The sequence below is a fragment of the Chiloscyllium plagiosum genome, unplaced genomic scaffold (assembly GCF_037043375.1).
Source record: "Chiloscyllium plagiosum isolate Xiang-an unplaced genomic scaffold, Cpla_swu_hap1 HiC_scaffold_2, whole genome shotgun sequence".
Taxonomy (NCBI): Eukaryota; Metazoa; Chordata; class Chondrichthyes; order Orectolobiformes; family Hemiscylliidae; genus Chiloscyllium; species Chiloscyllium plagiosum.
Genome location: NW_028270140.1, coordinates 115,378,800 through 115,404,248, shown reverse-complemented (window position 1 = coordinate 115,404,248; position 25,449 = coordinate 115,378,800). Strand labels below are relative to the sequence as shown.

At 40.0% G+C, this 25,449-nt stretch overlaps 1 protein-coding gene across 4 annotated transcripts in view; it reads left to right on the top strand.

Moving 5' to 3' along the window:
* Nucleotides 1-25,449, top strand: part of msh3 (mutS homolog 3 (E. coli)) — a 288,075-nt gene that overhangs the window by 111,555 nt on the left and 151,071 nt on the right. For all 4 annotated transcript variants that reach the window (XM_087999818.1, XM_087999815.1, XM_087999807.1 and 1 more), the window contains exons 16-17: nt 1,686-1,750; nt 20,951-21,067. In XM_087999818.1, coding sequence (XP_087855944.1) covers nt 1,686-1,750; nt 20,951-21,067 — 182 coding nt within the window. The remainder of the gene's footprint in view (nt 1-1,685; nt 1,751-20,950; nt 21,068-25,449) is intronic.

Below are 25,449 nucleotides of genomic sequence, written 5' to 3'. Positions count from 1 at the left end.
TGATGATCTGAATGGAATGTGTTGTGAGTTCTGTTCATTGTGTATGTTTCCCACTTGTACCTATGAAGCGTATGCAATGTATTCTTTAATGTCACAACGTTCAATAATAAAAGCTCATAGTGACTGTGTGATCATGAACCATGTTTTTAGATTAAGAGAAGCTTGCTGATCAGCCTAAGTCAGATAATGTCAAATGTGTGCATGCTATTGAGTTTGGTTGATTTAGGTTTAAACAAAGTAGGCATGGGATGGGAACAAACTTCTAAAATGTGAAAAAGTTGCATGAAGGAGTCAGAAGGTGGTCATACAATGTTAGTAGGGATCAGTCTAAGAAACGTTATGAACAATTGTATTCAACAACAATCTGTAACCTTTATTGACAGTCATATCCCACACTCTGTTTTTACCACCAAGCTGGGAGATCAACCCTGGTTCATTTGAGTGCAGAGAGCATACCAGGAAGACCACCACTCATTCTTAAAAATGAGATGTTCACCTGGTGAAGCTACATGACTGGACAACTTGCACGCCAATCAGTGGAGGCAGGATGCTATACACAGGGTTAAGTGATCCTCCAACTGATGAGATCTAAGCACTGCAATCCCACCACTTCTAGCCATGAATAGCGGTCAACAATTAAACTGTTCGCTAGGGAGTTTGACTCCACAATTATCCCCATCCCCAATGACGGGGGGTGGGTGCCAGCATTTGCTCCCATCTACAGCAGGAAGAGCTGAGTGGATGAACCATCACAATCTCCTCCCAAGATCCTCAGCAGCCAAGATGCCAGCCTTCAGCCAATTTGATACACTCCATGTGAATCGAGATAGCTGAAGGCATTTGATACTGAAATGATGTGAGCCCTGACAACATTTCAGCAACAGCACTGAATACCTGTGCGTCAGAACAAGCTGCAGCCCTAGCCAACTTGATCCAGTTTAGGTACAGCACTGACATCTCCCTGACATTGTGTAGAATTTCCCAGGTTCTCTAGATGTGAGGTGAGAGTGACGGCCCTTGATATCAAGGCTGCATTTGCCAATTACTGAAAAGTTTGGTCCATTATATCTTGGACTCTGTGTGTCAAAACCAGTTCCCTTTTCACCAGAAATTGAGCCTTTTTCACCACATACTATTGGATCTGGTGCTGCAGTTTGCACTGTGCAAATTGGAGCAAATGTTTGTGGGAGAACACGTGTAAAAGTGATCTTTGCAATATTGGGTTTTGATTAGTAATGGAGAAAAACAAGGAACAATCTAAAATAGCTTTACTCTTTGAATCATGATTTATTTTCACTGCCTTATTGCCTATCATTGTTCTGCCTCTCTCATTATTCCCTATTTCAACGAAACATGCAGCTACAGTTAGATAAATTTGATTGCTGTTGTTGATATTTTCTGTACAAATCAATTTGAATGTTTAAAAAAGGGTGTGTGTACGTGTGTGTACCTTCATGCATGGATCTCTCTTCTGAAAGGAGTATTGAAGATATACCTAATGAAAATGGTTCTATTCTGAGAACATTACAACATTGTAAATGCAGCACCATCTGTGATATAGAGACCATCTGAATCTGACTAAAGTACGGTGACAGTTGGAAAGGATACGTTGTCATGTTGTTACGCAATAGTGCATTTTAGTTACTTGTTAAAAAAAATTCTTATTACTGTTTTTTTTCTTCCAGTTTCTGATAGAAGTCAAAAGCTCTCTGTTGTCCATCGTTCCATCTGACTGGACACAAATTTCAAGGTATGTATGAATGAAATTTGAAGTTTTGGCTCATATAGGTTACTTAAAAACCTAGAATATTGATTAACACAACACCAGGTTATAGTCCAATGACGTCCTGATGACGGAGCGGTGCTCCGAAAGCTAGTGCTTCCAATTAAACCTGTTGGACTATAACCTGGTGTTGTGTGATTTTTAACTTTGTACACCCTAGTCCAACACCAGCATCTCCAAATCATGGAACATTGATAATAATTACAGGCTAGAACTTGTACAAACAAGAATGTGGACTTATGTAGTATATAATTAACCATTCATTACATCTCAAAGCACTACAATAATGGGATACCTTGGTTATGTGATAATTTATATAGACAAATGCCACAGTCACTTTGCATACAGCAAGTAAAACACAAATAGTAAATGAATGAGTGATGACCTGTTTTTGATGATAGTTGAGGAAATGAATATTGGTTAGGAAACAGGAGAGCTCTCTGCTCCTCTTCAAATACTATCATAGGATCAGTTATACTAAGTTGCCATACCTGGTTTAATATCTAATCTGAAAAGTCCTGGAACTCCTTCAGTATGACACTGTTGTGCTGGTGTGATGTGCTCAAGTCAATAGAGAGTCCAAAATCAGCTGGGCCAAACTAGCATGATACAAATTCTAATTTTGACTTTTGATGTAGCCATTTCGAAGACTGCATAAGAAAAGGTAGCAGTTGACTTTTAAGAAAAGTATGATAGCCTCTAAGCCTTTTACTTCTGCGTCACATTGTTACCATGGCAATCATGTTCTGTGGTACTGAAATACTTCAAGCATCATTTTGGCAGTTTGTTTGAAAGAATGTTCAAATCGGGCAGCATTTTATGTTCTAAGGTCTATTACTTTCCTGCTTCAAGCCCAGAGCTTCCTCCTTAGACAGAACCTGGAGGTCAGATTTGCAAAAGAGCCTATTGTTGGGCCTATTTGAGGATATGAAGTTATGTCCAAGTATGTTCCCAAATGCATTTGAATACATTTGAACTTTAAAAAGGGTAAAGTCAGGGCTGAAGGAAAGCACCAAACCTAAATGATATGTTTCTTAAGTATGAAAAATAACTTTTCAATTCATGTAATTAATAATTTATGCAGATTCAGCAACTTTGAATTGGAGAAGCTTGTCCATAAAAGTCTATTGAAGGAAATAGAAGGTCCAGAGGAGGTACAAATGCATTTAAACAGCAGAAGAATATGCGGTTGCAATGAATTGAACTTAATTTGGAGGTGGAATTTGTTTTTTGTGGATGAAAATTCATTAGGGTGAAGAGGTTGATAGATGTATGTAAAAGTTCACTGAGACTTGTGCTTATTGTGGCCATGTTTGTAACTGGCATTTAATTTTCTGCAACTTTCAAAATTGCTGTAATTGGTTTGTGACTTGGTTATAAAGGGCATAAAGGCCTAGGAAATGCCAGGATCATATATTTTGCCCTTTTAACAAATTTTAACTTTGCCCTTCAACTGGTCAATTTTGATACGTCACATTAAAGGATTTGGTGCAATAAAAGCATGGTAAAAGCTACAGAAAAGGGATACATTGCAATATTTAGGGGTAGGAGGAGGAGGGGAAGTGTAACTACAAACTTCAATTGAGTGTTTTGTCTGCTCCTAACTGCCAAAAATTATAAATTTAAGGAGGAATTATGAAGAAACCTGACAGGGAGTCTCCTCAAGCTGTTTGTTAGATAAACCAGATAAATATATCGGCTGAAATGCTCCCAATTACAATGAACACATTGGAGAACATCTGATCTAGAATAGAGTTGTCATTAGACTCCTTTCAACATTAATGGGAAAATACTTTAGATTAAAAATGAAATGAAGAAGCACCTTTTCATGCACAAGGTGTGGAAATTAGAATTATTCCTGTCATTTAAGTAATGGTAATTACAAAGGAATGAGCTAACTGGAGTAGACTGGGGAAGAATTTTAGCAGCAAAAGTGGTGGAGGAACAATAGCAGACATTTAGAAAACAGATCCTGGCTCACAGCAAAGACATAATCCAGTGAAGATGATGGATCAACTGTAGTTAACCAGGGAAATTAAGGACAGCATCAGATTGAAAGAAAATCTATGTAATGTTTGATGATAAATCAGAGGGTGACCAAGTCAGTACTAAAGGGGGAGAAGATAACTTTGACAATTAAGTTGCAAGTAACCTTAAGAGCTGTTTTAAGTATTTTAAAAGGAAGCGAGAATTCAAAATGAGCATAGGCCCCTTCAAGAATTAGGCTGGCATTATAAAAACTGTGAAGACCCAGGAAATGGCACAGGAGTTGAATAAATACTTTGCATTAATTTTTACAGTAGAAAACACTGATAGCATCACAAAATCACTAAATATTCAAGGGGAAAAAGGAGGAGAGTAAATAAACACAATAACTATCACTGGAGAAAAACGTGCAAGGGAAACTAATAGGGCTAAAGAACAATAAGGCCCTTAGATCTGATGGAATACATCTTGGGGTTTTTGCAAGGTTTGTGAAGGTTTGTAGCTCAGGTTGAGGTTTAGGGTGTAGGTTTGCTCGCTGAGCTGTAGGTTTGATATCCAGACGTTTCATTACCTGGCTAGGTAACATCATCAGTGGCGACCTCCAAGTGAAGCGAAGCTGTTGTCTCCTGCTTTCCATTTATATGTTTGTCCAGGATGGGGTTTCTGGGGTTTGTGGTGATGTCATTTCCTGTTCGTTTTCTGAGGGGTTGATAGATGGTACCTAGCTATGTGTTTGTTTATGGCGTAGTGGTTGGAGTGCCAGGCCTCTTTTAAAAAAATAAAAAGAAAAAAATTCGACTGGGACAACACATCTATCCTGAGACAGGCTAAGCAAAGACATGCCAGAGAATTCCTAAGGCCCTGACACTCCAACCCCAACGCCATAAACAAACACATAGATCTAGATACCATCTAGCAACCCCTCAGAAAACAAACCGGAAATGGCATCACCACAAACCCCAGGAACCCCATCCAGGACAAACCTATAAATAGAAAGCAGGAGACAACAGTTTCGCTTCACTTGGAGGTCGCCACTGATGATGATACCTAGCCAGGTAATGAAACGTCTGGATATCAAACCTACAGCTCAGCGAGCAAATCTACACCCTATACATCTTAGGGTATTAAAGGATATTCTAGGATATTAAGAACAGGAGGTCATAATTTTAGGATAAGGGGTAGCAGCTGAGGAGAAATATTTTCTCTCAAAGTATTTGTGGCACCACTATCCCAGAGTATGGTGGATGTTTTGACATTGAGTACACTTGAGGAGATAGACAGATTTTTAGTTAGTAATGGGTTGAAGGGCTATGGACAGTAGGCAGGAAAGTGGAGTTGAGGCTGAGATGGGCTCAGCCATGATTGTATTAAGTGGTGGAGAAGACTCCAGGGGCTGAATTGCCTGCTCCTCCTCCCAGTTCTTGTGTCCCTATTTTCTAAAGGAAGTAGCTGCAGAGATAGTGGATGCACTGGAAGCAATCTTCTGATAATCCTTAGATTGTGGAAAAGTTCCAAAGGTTTGGCAGTTTTCCAGAGTAACATGGTTATGTAAAAGTCTTTATTTTGTGCTGAAAGTTGCTGGAGTAGATACAGAACAAATGTTTCCTAACATTGAACGAGTACATCTAGATCACATCAGCATAAGGAAGTCATCAAGAAATTCAAAAGTGAATTCAAATAGTCGATGGCTTGCCAGGTGCTGCTGAATTGTTACTGTACATCATGTCAACATGATGCGGAGGTGCCGGTGTTGGACAATGGTGGACAATGGGCAAATTCAGAAATTACACGATACCGGGTTATAGTCCAACAGATGCAAGACAGTCCACTTCTCACCATTTCTTTTATTGTTTGATGTGATGGAGTAACATTTGAAGGGGAGTTTGTGAAATAAATCTTCAAAGAAAACAACTTATAATTACACAAGTATAGTATTATATACAGTTGCTTATTGGTTAGCATTGCTGACTGACTGCGCCAGGGACCCAGGTTCAATTCCAGCCTTGGACGACTGTGTTGAATTTACACATTCTCCCCGTATTTGTGTGGGTTTCCTCCCACAGTCCAAAGAACTGAAGGTTTGGTGGGGATTGGCCAAGTTAAATTGCTCATAGTGTTCAGGCAGGTTCAGGCTAGGTGGGTTCACCATGGGAAATTCAGGGTTACAGAGATATGGGAGGCGAGTGGGTCTAGGTAGGATGCTTTTCAGAGGCTCAGTATTGACTCAATGGGCTGAATGGCCTGCTTCCACACTGTAGGAATTCTATGACTCTATAGGATATTTAATGTAATAAAACACCCCAAGGCACTTGATATCAACTTTATAATTTGACACTGAGGCACAGAAGATGCCATTAGGGTAAATGGCCAAAAGCCTGTTCAAAGCTTTGGTCAGAAGTCAGCAGATTGAGGGTAAATATCTGCTCAGCCAGGAATGAATATTGGGCAATTACTTAGATGGTTTTCCAACAGTGAATGAATTAAGGGAGGGGGTGGGGAGTTTGTGGTGATGACTGACATGATTTTGGGTGATTTTGCAAAGGGGTAGTATATAGATGAGAAATATAGATTTTCTGGAAACACCCACTCTTTGATTTTAAAAAAACTGAGAATATAAGGAAAAGAGCATGGATGAAAGTGAGAGAAAATAGTTATCTTGACCTGTCAAACCTAAAGGTGCTAAGTTTCAAAAAAAACTTTCAACCAGCTTCAATGCTTTTAAATGCTCTTGACAATAAGCTTTGCTCTACCATTTGAGCACTTCTACTTAAACTGGTAAAGTCTGTCACACAGAACATGTAATTAATTTAATTACCAGAACATCCACATGAACTATGATTAATTTTGCATTCCTTTGTGGACATGAATGGAAACTGCATGAACTAGTTACGTAAGCAACAAGTTGCGATGGAATTAAATGTTTAAAACTACTTGGAAGTGATTGGAGGACAATTCTGCGGGGCCAAGCTTGTCGTGGTGTGCAATATGGCAAAAACATGGGAAGGTTAAATAAAAAGTACTTTTGAAAAAAATTAGCAGCATATTTTATAACTAGCAATGACTAATGAAAGCAAATGAAGTTTAACAATGCTCACCATATTGCTGTTAAGACTGATTAGCCATGAAAAGCTGTGTCTTCAAGACCATTTTCAGAGTGGCATTTTTGAAAAAACTAAATCCTTATGGCGCAGTGTGGCTATTCAAGCCTGTGCTGAAAGCGAGAGCTAGCGGATTAGCCAAATTTAGATCTCTGGCCTCAATTCAGCAAAAGTAATAAACTGCAACATATTGCCTCTGGAGGCAGCTTGTTTGACATAGGATCAGACTTTGGCCTTTTGACATTGCCATCAAGTCTTGGAGGGTGGATGAAGGTAAATGCTGGGGGACTGGGAACAATTTTATTTCCCCACCTGTTTCACCACAGTTCCATCTGTAGCATCATGCAATCCCTTCATCAAGCCAAAGTCGAACAGTTCTGCTCTAGGCCATGGCATGACAGACCCAACAGAGATGGTGGTAAGTGGTGACCCTTAGCATGGAGTGGCCTTGGGTGTTCTGAAAATTAACTTCAGATCCCATGAAATGCTAGAACATCAGTACAAACACAGACAAGGTAATTTCTTGCCAATGACCATCTACTGTGCTGATGAACCAGTACTTCTCCGTGTTAAACACCACTTGGAAGAAGCACTGAAGATACCAACGGCATAGAATGCAGTCTGGGTGGAGAATGCCAATGTCTGTCACTGAAAATGGTTCACTTGTAACCCTGTTGACTGAGCTGGTCAACATCTGCAGGCACACCTGAAAGGTGCTTCACAAGAGTATTGTAGAACAAAATATCACACCAAACCGCATAAGGATGTATTAGATCAGGTGACTAGCTATGATAGGTTTCAGGACAGTCCTAGAAGAGGAAATTGAGATAGCGAAAAGGCAAGTTTTTTGCAGAAAATTTCCGAGCATGCCATGGTGGGGTAATTAAAATCGGGGATTTGCAAAAGGCCAGAGTGAGCCAGAAAAGAGGAATATGATGGATGGTTGTGAGACGGAGGGGACTACATAAATAATTATGACCAAAACCATGAAGTGATTTGAAAAGAAGAATGAGAACTTTTAAATCAAAAATATTGCTTGACTGTGAACCACTGTAAACTAGCAATCAGTGATAGTGGCCAGACATGACACAAGTAGACAAGAGCAGCAGAAATTTGGATGACTTTGACATTATGGAGGGTAGAAAGTGGGAGGCCAGTCAGGATTGCATTGGAATAGTTAGGTACAGAGGTAAAGACAACATGAAAGTGGATTCCAGCAGCAGATGTCCTGAGACAGATTGCATCAACGTGGTTGATAAAGGTGATGGAACAAACAAGTGGTTGGGAGCTCACCTCAATGTGAAAAACAATCCAACTTTCTGGACCATCTGGTTCAGTGCCAGAGAACTGCTGTTAAGAGTTGATAGTTAGAGAATGGAATGTGGAGCAGAAAAAATAATTAAGATGCAGCCCAGTTCATGTGAGATTACAACCATTTTCACACTGAGGGCAGCCACCAGTGTTGTGTGGCCTTATCACTCTGAATACCTCTGTGATCTCATGGGTATCCATGATGTTCTCTGAGTAATTAGCAGTTTCTTTCCATTTTCAGCGATGTTGCTTACTTTTACCTTGTCCCCATCATGGCATATGTTTTCTTGCAATTGAGTACCTTGTATATACCACTTTCCTTTATACTTGTTATTTTTTGGCAAATCCTCTTTGTTTGTTGCTATAGCAACTGTATTTGTTGTTAGAGTGGATGTTGTGAGCAATATCTCCTTCTACCGTTACACTGTTCTTTCCATCAATTTCTCTGCGAATGCATTTACTATACAGGCAATCTCTGTGTTTTGTTCTTGAATCTGTTTGCAAGTCGATTTGTACACATGTCGGAACATGATGCAGGACAATTAAAATAGCAATTTGTATGTGCAAGAAACATTTACGTGTTGGATTTTTAAACTTGCATCCCTGTATGGGATCTCGTTTGTTTAAGTGCAAGTGTTCGTAGACCAGCTGTTTGTAAATCGGGGACCCGCTGTATGGTGTGAAATGGTTCAGTGAGGGAACACAACTACTGAGTAAGATACAGAGAGGTTTTTTTCTTTTTAGATTACTTGCAGTGTGGAAACAGGCCCTTCGGCCCAACAAGTCCACACCGACCCGCCGAAGCGCAACCCACCCATACCCCTACAACCTAACACTACGGGCAATTTAGCATGGCCAATTCACCTGGCCCGCACATCTTTGGACTGTGGGAGGAAACCGGAGCACCCGGAGGAAACCCACGCAGACACGGGGAGAATGTGCAAACTCCACACAGTCAGTCGCCTGAGTCGGGAATTGAACCCGGTTCTCTGGCGCTGTGAGGCAGCAGTGCTAACCACTGTGCCACCGTGCCGCCGTACCACTGTAGTAACATGAATAAGATACTTCAAGAGAGATTGGTGACATTGGGATTTTTGTTAGAGCAGGGGAGGTTCAGAGAAAAAGTTAGTCAAGAGGAATTAGTGAGGAGGATTGGTTAACACACAGAAGACTGAGTCGGAATCAATGGGTCTTTTCGGATTAGAAAGATATAATTAATGGAGTTGCACAAAGGTCAATCCTGGGGCCTAAATTACTTGCAATCCAGATGAATGACTTGGAGGAGGGCACAAAGTATAATATATCCACATTTGCTGACAGTACAAAAATAGGTGGATGAGCATATTGTGATGAGGACATGTGGAATCCACTAGAGACTATAGATTGAGTGAATTGTGAAAAAATTGGCAATTGGAGTTTAATGTGTGGAAAGTGTGAAATCATGCACTCTGATAGGAAGAATCAAAAGGGAGACTATTATTGAAATAGAGAGGGACTAGAAAAGTGCAGCACAAAAGGATCGGAGTCCTTTTGTGCATGAAACACCAAAAGTTAGTGTAAAAGGCAAAAAGGCAAGTGTAAGTTTTGCCTTTATTGCTAAAAGGATTGGAGTTTAAAAACTTGGAAATCTTTTACAACTGTACAGCAAAACTATACCTGGAGTACTGTGTACAATTTTGGTCTCTGTATTTGGGAAAGGATATAGTATCTTTGAAGACCGATATGAGATTCACTTGGCTGATTCCTGAGATGAAAGGATTGACTTATCGAGAACAACAGGATAGCTCTTTATTCATTAATCTTAGAATTATGAGTGGTGATCTTATTAAAGCATTCTGAGGGGGTCTCGTAAAGATCGATGTTTCCACAAAGGTGGATTCTCAAACTATGCAACATAGTTACAGAATATGGGGACGCTATTTAAAACTGATATGTGAAGAAGTTACTTCTCACAGAGAATAGCGGATGTGTGGAATTCTCTACCCTCGAGTTGTGGAGACTGGATCACTAAATAGTTAAAGATGAGGTACACAGATTTTTGAAATATTGGAGAGCTGAGGACTGTGACTAACTGGCTGAAAGAGGAGTTGAGGCCTGGGGAAGATCAGACGTGATCTTACAGAATGGTGGGGCAGGTTGGAGGAGTTGAATGATTTGACTCCTGCTTTAATTTCTTATGTTATTGTGTCCGGTTATGTAAACTGGAAAAGCAGTTTGGGTTAGGGTCCTGAGTCAGTCGGTTAGCAGGGCCTAGATGAATGGGAGAGGTGAGGCAGAACTAGATTGGCTGCTGGCAGTCTTGTTCAGGACCCTGTCGTAGTGGCAGAGAGGTCTGTGAGGTGGATAGACCATGGTGGATCTACATGAGACTCTGGAGCAGCAATGATGAGGTTAAAAGGAGCATAGAGGACACAAATAGGCAGTCTGGTCTGGGACTTAGAGCAGCAGCAGGGAAAGCGGAGAGGTCACAGGCGCAGATGAGGTGTGGTCTGTGTGGGACTTGGTGGCATGGAAAATAATGAAGAGGATAGCTGTAAATTGCAGCAAGATACCTTTGGACTGGTCAGATGGGCAGAGTGATGACAAATTGAATTCACCCTGCAAAGGTCTGTGTAATAATGTCTTTGGGGAAGACTAACAAGGCAAGAGATTGCACTGTGAATGTGGGACCCTAGAATGCAATGGAGATGAAGACTACCTTGATGTGCATATGAGATTCTTGCCTGAGCTGAAGCTCTGAACTTAAAAACAAAGAGGTTCTGCTTGAACTGTATGAAACAATGGTTACAATACAACTGGGGTACTGTGTGCAGTTCTGGTCACCACATTATATGAAGGATGTGATTTACTAGGATGGAAGTGACAGCCTCTTCTATTCCACCATCGGGAGTGGTGTTCCATTGATTAAGTTTGAGGCAGAGACTTGGGAGAGATGGGTCATTTGATGATTGGGAAATTTTAACTGTGGGGGTTGTCAGTTGTTAGCAATCTACATTCAGGATCCAAAGCTTGTGATCTCTGGATTGTCCAAGATGAGACACATGACGGAAGATTTATGTTGTAAACGTGCAGAAGGCCTGAGATGTGGACTGATGTCGGAATTGCCCAAGAATGTTTGACTTTTACTGAACAAATCCACATTGCTCAGAACTCTTTGCAAATGTCTCCCACTCAGCTAGAGTCAGAGATTTGGGGCAGATATGCATACCTTCTCTCACTAGTTAATCAGGGGGTGTTAGATGGTTTAAAACCTGGTCTAACACATTGGTAACTCAATAACTGACAATGTCCACCCTTAACCAGACAAACACCTGACCATTTGACAGCACCTGTCACTCCACTACCTACTTACCAACTTCCTCACCTGGCTATCCACTCATTCACCTACTCCACCTCTACACTTACCCACTTTACCCATAGACCAATTCACTCAGCCATACTCAAATACTGTACCTTTAAAGTTACCCAAAAACAGCAGCTAGTGCGGTAAAAAGCTAATGCATCCTCTCCTTCCCCTGACTCGACTGCGATCTGCTGGACTTTAATGTGATGCTGCACAGCCTTTTTTTGCTGCATCCTGATCTTAGAAAAAAATGGACATAAGCATTAGGTTGTGAAAGGATTGTAGCATTGCTGCTGACTGGAGCATCCACACCATTGTCTTGTATGAATGGACAGTCTGCGTGGTCAACACATTTGTTGATGATACAACGATAGATGAGCAAACCAGTTGTGAGGAGCATACAAAGTGTCTCCAAACGGATGTGGACTAGTAAGGGAGTAGATAAAGAATTTCACAGATGAGAGATGTTGTGGGAAAATGTGAATCTGTCCACATTGGTGGGAAGGATAGAGAAACAGTATATTGTTTACTGTCTGCTGTAGAACAGAGATCTGGATAATCCTCAAATCTGAATCACAAAATGTTGGCGTTGATGTACAGCAAATAATTAGGAAGACCAATGAAACATATGTTTTTATAGCATGGTGATAGAGTGTCAAAGTAGAGATGTCCTACTACAACTTTACAGTGCTTTTGTATGGCTATACCTGAAATAGACCCTGCTCTTTTGGTCCCCTTGTTTAGGAAGGGTAGACTTGCATTGGAGGCTGTTTGGAGAAGGTTGGCTTCTGAGGTAAAGGAGATATCATAAGGTAAGGCAAAGCAGACTACAGGTATTGGAAATAAGAATGAGAGATGACCTTACTGAAATTTTAAACGGTTCAGAAGGCACTCAACAATGTAAATACTGAGAGGATGTTCCCATCAGGGGGAATTTTTAATGAGGGGGTACAATTTCAAAATAAAGGGTCGTAGTTGAGACAGAAAGGAATTTTGTCTTTTAAACTTTGAAATTCTCTTTCTGCGGAGTCTATGGAAGTTGGATCGTTATTTAGTTCAGCTTTTAGTACATTCCATTCTTTGATTTGTAAGGGAACTGCACATTATCAGGGTGGCTGGGGTTGGGGTAAGCAGCTAATTGGAGTTGAGCCTGTGCTGACTTCAGCCTTGATCCAATTGGATGGTGGGGTTGCCTGAAGGAGTTCCATCATTTAAACCCCCTATTTCTTAAATTCATATCTTCTTGCCACCTTATAATGAACAGTTGAAAGGCACGGCTCTAGTTGGGTTATATCCTTCTCTCTGGACTAGGACACCTAGGTTTAAGTCACACCTGCCCCAGAAATGTACAATAGCATCTCTGCACAGGTTGATTAGAAAACATCACCACTTGAAAGGCAGTTGGACATACAGGGCTGCCCTCTGAGAGAGTGGCCTCCCTCTATGCTGTAAGCATTTTGCAATTTCAAATTCAAAAGGGTGTTCTTACTTGTGCCAGTTAATCTTTTGAATGAATGGTGTAACTTCTATTTTGCGTACATGAAAAGATTTTAATATTTTAGAATTACCAGCTGTATTACCATGTGAGTTGCTTCCACTTTCAGATTCTGGTAGTGACTTATATTTAAAGTCTAAACTCTGGAGGTATTTGCAATGTAACTTCTTGATTTTTACCAACCAAATGCTGGGGTCCTTTCTTTGCCAATGTTCATCTGTTTATCTTATTACTCTTCAAAAGTGTTACATTGAATTGCAATGTGAGCCACAGGCTCTGCTATAGACTGCTTATTTTCTGCCAAGGCCTATTTTAGTGCATAAAAGCTCAGAGTGAAAGGCTGTTTTAGGTCTTTGGCAGAATGCTCTTATCGTATTTATACAGTTAGTGCAAATATGTACATAATTAAAAGCAATGGTGAGTTTTATTTTGAGAGAGATAATGTTATTATAGTTTAGTTATTGTGAGCTCTTCCTGCTTGCACAGTTTGCCATGGCCAGCATAATGCAGGCCTTTAGTGTTAGTGGCCACCAGGGATTACATTTGAACTGCATTGTTTTTAGATTATGTATTCTAAATGTCATTATGGAAATAGTAAAATGAAATCTTATTTGAACAGTACTTCTTCCTGTACGATTTTTAACACAGACTGGACGGTAAAGGTTGTCCAGCAAGATTTCTGTTCTCCAGATAGATCTCCTTATGCATTTGCACTTCATGGATTTTACTAAATATAGAGTGATGAGTGTATTAAATAGGAAATGCTGGTGACCTTCTCAGGGAAAACTGTATGGAGATACTTCGATGCTTTAGGCAGATTATGAAATTTTTGATTTTAAAAAAAAAACCTCTTGCATACCTGGCATTTAAATTGTGTACCTTGATCTTTAATGCACTGTTACGCTTTGTCATCTTGCGAGCACCTTCCCACGTATTGTATAGTTCTTTCAGCAGAGTTCAAGAATCTAACTCAATCCGTCAACACATCCACCTCCCTCCCTCAGCCCTAACCCTTCCCCTCTCCTTATCTGTGTGCTGAGAATCAGTAGCGTCATCTGCAGGCAGTGGGCCAGCCTTCGGATTATTGCTGAAGATGTCTAGGATGACTTCTTCATATCTTCATCAAGGCCCTTAATCCTTTGGCTATCTCCAGATTATCAGAAAACCTACTTCCTTCCTTCACCTGATCTTGACTGTGCAAAACATTTGGCTTTCTGTTTGACCTGAGATTCACAGATGAACATACAAATAGTGTCAATTTTGCTTATTTCTGTCTCTGCATCTTATTTTTCTCAGGAATCACCTCTGATCTGCATTGGTTTTTTTCATAATCCTCTGCTATCTATGTGGGGGAATATTAAGCAAATTTGCAGATAACAGGTGGGACTAGTTTAATTTGGGATTACGGTGGGCATGAACTGGTTGGTGCGAAGGATCTATTTTGAGGTTGTATGATTATAATGCCAAGACTGTTAGACTGTTGGAGTGAAGAATTGGATCTTTAATCGCTTCCTCATACTCTGCATTTTATTGCCTTTCCAGCCAAGAGTGGGAGAAACTGTTTATCCAGCTCCCATTTTCAGAGAGATTTATATGATTTTGAATCAAACTAAATAAATGCTAATTATCGGAGGAAGAGATTAGAAGGGAGAATCTGTTAAACTGTTAAATCCATCTGCCAACCAGATTCTCAATGGGAGCTGGATAAAAAGTTTCTCCTGTTCATGATAGGAAAGGCAATAAAATGAAGAGGGGGAGGAAGCAGTTAAAGATCTTATTCTGTATTCAGAAGATAATTATAGAATGAACATCAACTCAACAATATTGAAAGACACTCAAGTCCCCATCCTATTTTCAGCAACCAGTTGCTTCTTAAACTATTCCAGATTGCTCTACCTAGGAGTTCACTGTGTGATAAAAGTGTCCTGAGTTTGCTTTTTACTAGTTTGAATTTCTCTTGTGGTTTTGTTTTTGGATTTACGTCTCTTGTGCTATTTAATGATATGTCTACTTCTATAATTGGCCCAGGGTCATAGAGGAGGAGGGCCAGATTGAGCAAAGAGTGCTATAGTCACAAAAATTGTGGACTCTAACCCTGCTATAGAAGGTTGAGTACACCATCTGTGTCAACGCTTGAGTGCATGCCCAATATGATAGAGGGAAGGTAATTGATGAAGCAGAGAATGATGTGCGATTGAAGGAGATGATAAATTATTTTCTTTTTGGGAGTAAAAAGGATCCTATGCCTGCTATCTGAGCAAGTGATTGATGTTTTGGTGTCTTGATCAATATATATCTTTTCTATAATGTCACTGAAACACATTATCTGGTGATTATTGATTGTGGGTCCTTTCTGTGTGATATTGACTGTTTCAAGTGATTAGAGGAGTCATTAATAAGTACCATCGAGCAGGACTTGCTTAGCAGTAACTTTCTCACTGATGCCCACTTTGGATTCTGCCAGGGCCACTCAGTGTTTGACCTCATTACAGCCTTGGTTTAGACATGGACAAAAGAGCTAAATTCCAGAGGTGAGGTGAGAGTGGCAGCCTTTGACATCAAGGCCACATTTGACCTAGTGTGGGATCAAGGAGCCCAAGCAAAATTAGAATCGGGGAAAGACACTCTGCTGGTTGGAATCATGCCTGGCACAAAGTAAGATGGTTCTGTTTGTTGGAGGTCAGTTATCTCAGCCTCAGGACATCTCTGCAGGAGTTCCTCTGGGTGTTTCCTAGAACCAATCATCTTTAGCTGCTTCAATTACCTTCCTTCCATTATAAGGTCAGGAGTGGAGATGTTCACTGTACAATATTCTGCATCATTTGTGACTCCACATTAACTGAAATGCTCCATCTTCAAATGCAGCAAGACCTGATCAGTATGTAGGTTTGGACTGACCAGTGGCAAGTAACATTTATCACACAAATGCCAGGCAATGACCAATTCCAACGAAAGAGAATCTAACCATTGCCTCTTGACATTTATTGATATTTAATTTAAAATATCAGACATACTGTATTTGAACAGAATGCTATACATGCTTTCTATAAAACATCAGGGTTTTTATCATGAGTTATAATGTTGGAAGAATCCAGGACTGGATGAGGCAAGTTAAAGATGGATATGATTTCTGTAATGAAAGAATATTTTTGATTAGATTAGATTAAGTTCCGTACAGTGTGGAAACAGGCCCTTTGGCCCAAAAAGTCTACACTGACCCTCCGAAGAGTAACCCACCCATTCCCACCTGACTAATGCACCTAACACTATGGACAATTTAGCATGGCCAATTTACCTGACCTGCACATCTTTGGACTGTGAGAGGAAACCGGAGCACCCGGAGGAAACCCACACAGACACAGGGAGAATGTGCAAATTCCACACAGGCAGTCACCTTGGTTGGAGTCGAACCTGGGACCCTGGTGCTGTGAGGCAACAGTGCTAACCACTGAGCCACCATGCTGCCCCTTGCTTCATAGCTTCCCATGTCCATGTTAAAAATTATGTCCCACAGGGAGCTTGAGATTAAGTAACTCCTATGGGCAGTGACCATAATCTGATTCACTCTGCAGTTTGAGAGGGAGAAGATTGAGTCAGATGTAACAGTATTATATTTGACTGAAGGTAACTACAAAGACACGCGGGAAGTGCTGGCCCAGAGTTCATTGGAAGGAGGAGCCGAGCAAGGAAGACAGTGGAGCAGCAATGATAGCAGTTCTGGGGGTGATTCGAGAGGCACAGCAGAATTTCATCCTCAGGAAGAAGAAACGTACTGAGAGGAGGACATGATAACCATGGCTGGCAAGGGAAGTCAGGGGCAGCATAAAAGCAAAATTCAGTTCAATTTCAAATCTATGAAAAGAACAAGCATACAACGTGGTGTTGATTTAATGGGAAGCCAGAGGATTGGGAATCCTTTAAAACCATGCAGAAGATAATTTAAAAGCCCAATAAGGGGGAGAAGATGAAATATAGGAGTAAGCTGTAAGGAATATAAAAGAAGATTGTAAGAGTGTTTTTTTTCAAATAAATAAAAGGTAAGAGAGAGGCAAGAGTGGATGTTGGACTGCTGGAAAATGAGGCTAAAGATGCCGTAATGGGAAATAAAGAAATAGGGCTGGAACTGAATAGGTAGTTTGCGTCAGTTTCACATTGGAAAACACAATGTAACATACCAGAACTTTGAGAGTCGGGAGCAGAGTTGAGTGTAGTGGCCCTCACTAAGAGGAAGGTACTGGGGATACTGAAAGGTGTGATGGTGGATAAGTCATCTGGACCAGATGAACTACATTTGAGTTCTGAAGGCAATAGCTGAGGAGATTGTGGAGTCGTTGGTGGTGGAGTCATTGGTGGTGGTCTTTCAGGAACCACTCCAGTCAGGGAGATCCTAGAGGACTGGAAAATTAGTTATCATAAGAAGGGAGGAAGGCAGAAGACAGGAAACGATAGGCTGGTTAGCCTGATCTCAGTCATTGGTAAGATTTTAGAATCTATTATTAAGGATGAGATTGCGGAGTACTTGGAAATGTATAGTAAAGTAGGCTGGAGTCAACACAGCATCATCAAGAGGAGATCATGTCTGACACATCTGTTCGAATTCTTTGAGTTAATGAGTAAATAAGACAAAGGGGATCCGGTGGATGTGGTCTATTTGTATTTCCAGAAGACCTTTTGAGAAGGTGTCACACAGGAGGCAGCTAAATAATTTAAGAGCCCATAGTGTTAGGAGCAAGCTACTGTCATGGACAGAGGATTGGCTGAATGGCAGAAGGCAGAGAGTGGGGATAAAGGGATATTTATCAGGATGGCAGCTGGTGACTAGTGCAGTTCCACACAGGGACCGTAGCTATTCACTTTATACGTTGATGATCTGGATGAAGTAGCTGAGGGCATTGTTGCTAAGTTTGCAGATAACAAAGATAGGTGGAGAGACAACTAGTGTGGAGGAAGTGAGGAGGATGCAGAAGGACCTGGATAGGCTAGGAGAGTGGACAACGAAGAGGCAGTCGAATAAAATCTGGAAAAGTTTAAGGCTATGTACTTTGGTAGAAGAATAGAAATGCAGACAAATTTCTAAATGGTGAAAGGCTTTGGAAATCTGAAGTACACAGGGATGGAAGTCCTGGTTTTGGGCCTCATATCTCAGGATTCATGCACTGGCATTGGAGGGGGTCCACAGAAGGTTTACAGGAATGATCTTGGGATGAAGGATTTATGAGAAGCAGTATAGGATTCTGGGTCTGTACTCAATGGAATTTAGATGAATGAGTAGGGGGGGATCTCATTGAAACTTACAAAAAACTGAGAGGCCTGGATAGAACGGACCTGGAGAAGATGTTTCCACTAATAGCAGAGACTAGGAGCGAGAGTACAGCCTCAGGCTGAAGGGGCTACACTTTAAAATTGAGATGAGGAGGAATTTCTTCATCCTGAGGGTAGTTAATCTGTGGAATTCATTGCCACAGAGGGCAGTGAAAGCCAAATCATTGAGTATATTTATGATAGGTTCTGGATCAAGGGTTATGGGGAGAAGGCAGGAGGGCAGGATTAGGAAACATATTAGCCAGGATCGAATGGAGAGAAAACTAGATGGGCCAAATAGCCTAATTCTACTCCTATGTCTTTATGATCTTATGGTCAGAGATGAAAAGACTGTACTCTCACCCAGGTGTGTTTTAATATCATTGAGCATAATTAAGAATATTTTGTGTTTTTGTAAAGAGCACACGTCATCCTTCAACTGAATTACACTAAGAAATGATTGCCTGCTTGACGGAGGATTGCAAATATTACGTCCCTGCGTAAAAAAAGTGGCAAGTGATAAACTTGACAACTGCAGTCAGTTTAATGTCATGGCGGGTATCTTTAGGATATACTAACTTGGGACAAAATCTATTGGCATTTGAAAAAGTATAAACAATTAACTGAAAGTGAGGATGATGGCAAGTCCTATTTCAGTAATTGAGCTGAGTCCTTTGAAATTATGGATGGGGGTTATAAGGGAGGATTTGCAGGTGATATTAAAACAAAACGTGCTGGGAAACTGAGCAGGTCTGGCAATATCAGTGGAGAGAGGACCAAAAGTTACCATTTTGAGTTCAAAAACTCTTATTCAGAACTTGTTGCAAGTGATGCTGTGTATGGGAACTTTAAAAAATGTTTTTGACAAAGCAGCATATAATAGACTTGGAAACAAAAGTAAAACCCATGGGATTAAAGGAAATAGTGGCAGCATGAGATAGAAGCCAAGATTCACGTTAAAGTTGTGAATCAAGATTCAAGTTGTTCTTCAGGCTTAAAGATCGTATGTACAGCTTGTTCTACTATAACGTGGTAATTTAGTTCTCGTGCAATCCCGTGTTATAAGAAAAACATGTAATAGCAGCACTATTTAAACTAATGGGGCCAGAATCACATTATGACCATGCCTGCTTTAAAAGTATGTGCTTTAGAAATAGAGCCTGCAGTTTGTCAATCGTGTTATAGCTAATTTGCATTAATGAAACGCACGTTATAGCAGAACGACCTGTAATGGTATTCCCCAGAGTTTGGTTTTGCAGTCACTGCTCTTTTAGGTACATATTAATGGTTTAGGTATAGTTTCAAAATTTGCAGATAACTCCAATATGGAAATGAGTGAAGCAGTGTGGTGAATGGTAGCAGCCTTCAGTTGGACATAGAGAGGCTGTCAAAATAGACTAACGTGTGGCAGATAAAATCTAATCAAGAGGCATGTGAGCTGATACATTTTGATATGAAAAGAGATGATGGGAAATAACTGCTAGAATTTTAAAGGTGATTTAGGAGCAGAAAAACCTGGGAATGTATATATACAAAACTTTGACACAAGATGGCAAATTGAGACTATTGAAAAGCTCATGTAATTGACTTCATTAATGGAATAAAAGTGCAAAAACAAGGAATCAACGGTAAAGTTTTATAAAGCACTGGTTCATCATCCACTCGAGTATTGTGTTCTGTTGTCGGCACCACATTTTGGGCAGAATGTCAAGGCCTTGGACAACACATTGAAGTGATTAACCAGAATGGTAATGGGTATATGAAATTTATGTGAAGAGACCAGGAAACTGTGATTATTCTCCTCAGCAGGAAAGGTTAGGAGAATAGCATGAATAAAACTAAACTTTCCAGTGTCTGAAAAGTGTTAGTAATCCAATGAGCAGAGATTTAATTGATAACATGAGGTGGTGACATGAGGAAATGTTTTATGCAATGGGTTGTTCTGATCTGCAACGCGCTGCCTGAAAGGGAGGTGGAAGCAGGCTCAACTGGTCACATTCAAAAGAAAATTTAATTCCCTTCATTATAGGGCAATAGGAAAAGAACTGGGTAATGGAACTAACTGGTGAAACTTGTATATCATTCTGTGATTTTGGTGTACACACCCAGTATGATTTTATTTAATCACTGATGGGAATCAGCAATTTGCCTCAACACAGCAGTACACAACTTCTGCCTTTACCGGCTATTGTGTGACTATCTGCAGCAGTTGTGCATTTAAAGAAAAATTGGAGTTGTCTTAAATAGCTGTTTTCTGAGCAATAATGCAAACTTGCCAAAATAAATAACTTGTATTACTGATTGATTGAGAGTTCCATGTTTAATGTTGTAACAGTTTTGCAGCCTACTCAATATTTCATTTCAGTACATGAACAGCAAGTTCCAATATTAAATTGGGCTTCTTCTTTGAAGTCTGTATTTACTGGGCCCTGAGGTGTGTGCATCATAGTTACCAAGTGCTGCTTCTGGTATGATGAATGGTATAGAAAGTGATTGTGTGTAATGGCACTATTTTATTCATTCTTTTCAAGGCTAATTCAGAAAAAGATGTCTTTGTGAGTCTAATTTCCTCCACTAGTGACAGAATCGATTGCTTTAGTAATAACCTTGCTTCCGTTTCTTTTCATCTACAGTACAAAAGCCGTCATACGTTTCCATACTCCATTCATCGTGGAGCAGTATAAGCGTCTGTGCCAACTTCGAGAGCAGCTTGCCCTTGACTGCAATGCAGAGTGGCAGAAATTGTTGGAGTACGTCATGGGTATCAAGTTTGAATTTAAAATGTTTGTTATAGAAGTTAGATAACAGGAACGTAAAACTAAATTAAAACATTTATCAACTGCATCTACAACAGTTTAAAAGAAAAATAGTTTCAAGATTCCAAAGCATATTCTGTTGATGCTTTATATTTCTGCTACTTATGCAGCTTTAGAAAGCAAGGAATTCGTAATAACATGAAGAGAAATTAGCATTTAAGGTGTAATAAAATTGAATAGTTTGCACCTTCTAAACGTATAGTATTAGCATTACTCATGGCTACTTTGATATTATTAAAATGATTTTGGTTGCAAATTAATCATCAGAAATATCCAATTGGTTGCAGGCATGATTCGATGACCGGTAGCTAGAGTGAGCTATTGTTGACCAATATATTTGCAGTGTTTGACAACAGATCTCTCGGGAGGTGATGGCTTGGTCGTAATAGTCACTGATGACTAGTATTCTAGAGCCCCAGAATAATGTTCTAGGGACATGGGTTCAAATCCCTCCATGTCAGATTGTGAAATTTGAGTTCATAAAAATCTAGAAGTTTGAAAAAGGCTAGTCTAATAATGACAGCCAATTGTTGTAAAAACATCTGTTTGATTAGTATTCTTCAGGGAAATGAATTTGCTTCTCTGGTTAGGTCTTCATGTGACTCCAGACTCTCAGTAGTATGTTTGACTCTAAACTGCCTTCTAAAGTGGTTAGATCCTGGGCAATTAGCGATGGGCAATAAATGCTGGCCCAGACACCAATTTATTTTTCAAGAACAAATCGGTGTTCATTTAAGATGTGGTAAAAAGACCACGCCTTTAAGAAAACTCATTTTTAAGGACTTCGTGCTGTGTGCATACAGTGCTGGACTCTGCCTGCCTGTTGGCCTGCTTTGTGTTTGCAAGTTGCACATACATAAATCAGTTGGTTGCTGTAATGTCTACTTCATAACTTGTGCATTTTACTGCTTGAAGTAAACAAATCCATGGAGTTAATGAGTTCCTAGTAGGTAATTGATTATTCGACCAATATCTTTAACATGACATGGTGACAGCATTGGACAACATCTACTGATGAAGCCTATCATGCTTGAACAGTTAGCAAGCAAGTTAATCTACAGTGAGAGCACAGAGTCTTAAATTGTGCTAAAATGTGAGAGACAATCCTCATAAGTCATTATTCGTTATGGCATCAGACAGTATTGTTAATGTAATTTGTTGGCAAGCAGACAAATCCCTACAGAAAGACAATTTTAAATCATTTGAGGAAGACAAGTGATCAGGATGTGTGCCAGATTGGTAGCAAAAAAGGATGGTTAAAGACATATTGTCAGAATTCACTAGTTTAAATTGGGACACAGCAGACATTGTAACAGAATTTAAAATACATTCAGAGCTATGATTCCTAAATTCAGGTGCATCGAGTACACAACATATGCTTAGCAATTGGGAACAAAGATCTGTATTGTTGTGACATGTCAGGATTAACATCTGAACAGCAAAAAGATTTCCAAAAGATATGCAGTACATCAGAAGAGCAATTAAAAATCAGATTAAAGTTCCATATTCATTTACTAGAGTTAGTGCCAACTGGACAGAAACCTATGGAATCCACTTCATGCAGATGGGCTCATTGATTTTTTTTTGGCAAAGTGAAGGTCGAGTGGGGACTTGAGAGAGGTGTGTAAGATTATGATGGGCAAAGATAGGGTGAATAGGAAGGCCCTTTTTTTTTTAAATATTAGTAGAAGATTCAATAACCAGGGACATGGACTTAAGGAAGAGAGAGAATTCTAAGAGGGGAGTTGAAGATTTTTTCACCCAGAGGGTGGTCAGAGTCTACTACTTGAAAGAAACATCAGAAACTCTTGTAACGTTCAAATATTATTTACATATTAATTTGCATTTCCAAAGTTTGAAAATGGCATTGATGGAATCAGGTCTTTGTTGACCAGTGCAGACACAATATAGTGAATGACCTCTAGTTGTGTTGTAAATGTCTGAACCTGTGAATCTATATTATCGGTTCACTGTTCCAGTTGAGTCATGGCCATCATCTTCAAAGATGTCTAGGTCTTTGTAATTTCTTATCGCTGCACATTGTCAGTTTCGCTCAAAACTCTTCAGCACTAAGGGAATTATTGAAAATGGTTGTGCCTTTCCTGTGGGTTGAGGACCACCAGAGCCACTTCCAAGCATTGAAGCAGTCATTATAGGAAGCATCTAACTTGCGATGTTATGACCATAGGGAGACAGCTGTCCTGGGGGTAGATGGCTCATGGAGCATATATACTATGTTTGCTTTAAAGCTGTGTCTGTAGTGCAATTGTAACTATTCAGACATTGAGGAAACTTTGTAGAGTCATTGAATCATACATCACAGAAACAAAACCTTCGATCCAACTGGTCTGCGCCGACCAGACATCTGATCTAGTCCTCTTTGCCAACATTTGGCCCATATCCCTCAATATAAATTCAGATGTCTTTTATATATTGTAATTTCGCCTGTCTTCATCACTTCCTTTGGCAGCTTGTTCCATACATACATCACCCTCTGCATGAAAAAGTTACCCATCAAGTTCATCTTAAGTCTTTCCCCTCTCACCTTAAACCTAAGCCCTCTAGTTTTGATATGCCTGTATAAACATATAAAACAACACTTTTAACCATATCTACACACCTGTGACAATATCAAATCAATAAATAAATCACTTCCCTACCCTAGGAAAAAGTACCTTGGCTATTCACCCTATCTGTGCCCCTCAAGATTTTATAAACATCTGTAAGGTCACCCCTCAGTCTCTGACACTCCAGGAAAAATAGCCCCAGTCTATTGCGTCTTGTGATTTCCTACATATCTATTTGACAAAGGATTTGTGGTACTGCCCAACCACGATCCACAGTCTATGGTTTGGTAAAAAAAATTAACCAATGCTTCACTAACAAAAACAAAAATCCAAGGTTATGACCGTAAGATGTGGTACAAGCAAGATCACATCAGATTTACTTAACAGATGCTGAATCTGATGAAAACAGAAGTTCTACTCTTGGATCTGCAAGTTTACTTCATTGACATTGGAACTGAAGATGTTCTCTAAACTGACATAATACAGTTTGCACAATGTAAATGCCAACAGCTATAAGAAGCAGCAGCTATAGATTCCACATTACAGAATCTACAGAAAATCTATCACTGAAAGATGGCCTGTTTATTTCAGCATGTCCACAGACAAGTGAGACCGGCTTCGCCTTTTTTGGGATTAACAAACTGTCTTCTTAGGAATCACATTTAAGGGGATTCGCATTGTCACACCAGAGTTCTTTTAAGCTGATAGTCTTCCACTACATTTTCCTTCACCCATGGACAGGAAATGGATGTGAAAACAAGGAAGAGAGTCAGTATTTTGGCCAGATATCACCAGTGGCATCAAAATTTAAGAGTTACAAGATGTGTCAAAGGCATGTGCCAAGTCATTGCAGAAATCCTTTGATACTGCATGAAGTCCCAATCCGTCATTAGTCCAAAATTGCATCTGACCATTCTAAGACTGCATTGTTATAATTGACTACGGGGTACGCCGTTATTTGTCAGTTGTGAAGTACATCAAGAATAACATATGATAAGCTTCATTTTTGGTTATTTCTGTTCCGCCAGGAAATCATTCCAGACAATGGTCTGCAATTTTTGGTATGTTATTTTAGGAAAAATGTAAGAAACTGAGTATTGATCACATTACTTCTCCAGGTTGTCCCATGACCACTGGACTATCTGAATGCACGGTGCACACAATCGAAAATCTAATCCTTAAACATAGACTGACCTACACAGTACAGTCTTACATCTGAGAGCAGCACCTCTGAGTACAATCATTCTTTCACTGGCAGTCTTGAGCAGACAGGTTTGCTCTCATTGTTCAAAGCTCTGTCCTGAGAAATAAAAATGCAAATGCCTGCTTGATACGATCGACCACTCTTTGAACGTATGACCTTCGTAGCCTGGCATTTTTCTGTCACTGAATTTCATATGCAATGTGTGTGATAGGCAGAATGTATATTTTGGCTTGATTGCAGCATCCTGCTGGCAAACACCACTTGTGTTGCTATTGCACAGTAGTGTGAAACAGCAAGTTTCACCTATTGCTCAGACCTTTCAGATACCTTATCCTTCCAGTGTTATCTGAGATAGTCTGGACACCTTTCAGGACTGCCATTCATGAGACTGCACAGTATGCAGCAAAATATAGTCTGCTCCACGTCGCCATCGTCGCTCAGGTTAGCTTTGATGTGCCCTATTTCACCATCAGGTTTGCAAGGTGACAGCCAGTTGTTGGTTTATTTTTCAAGCCAATACCCTGACTAATCAGAGTCAACTTACC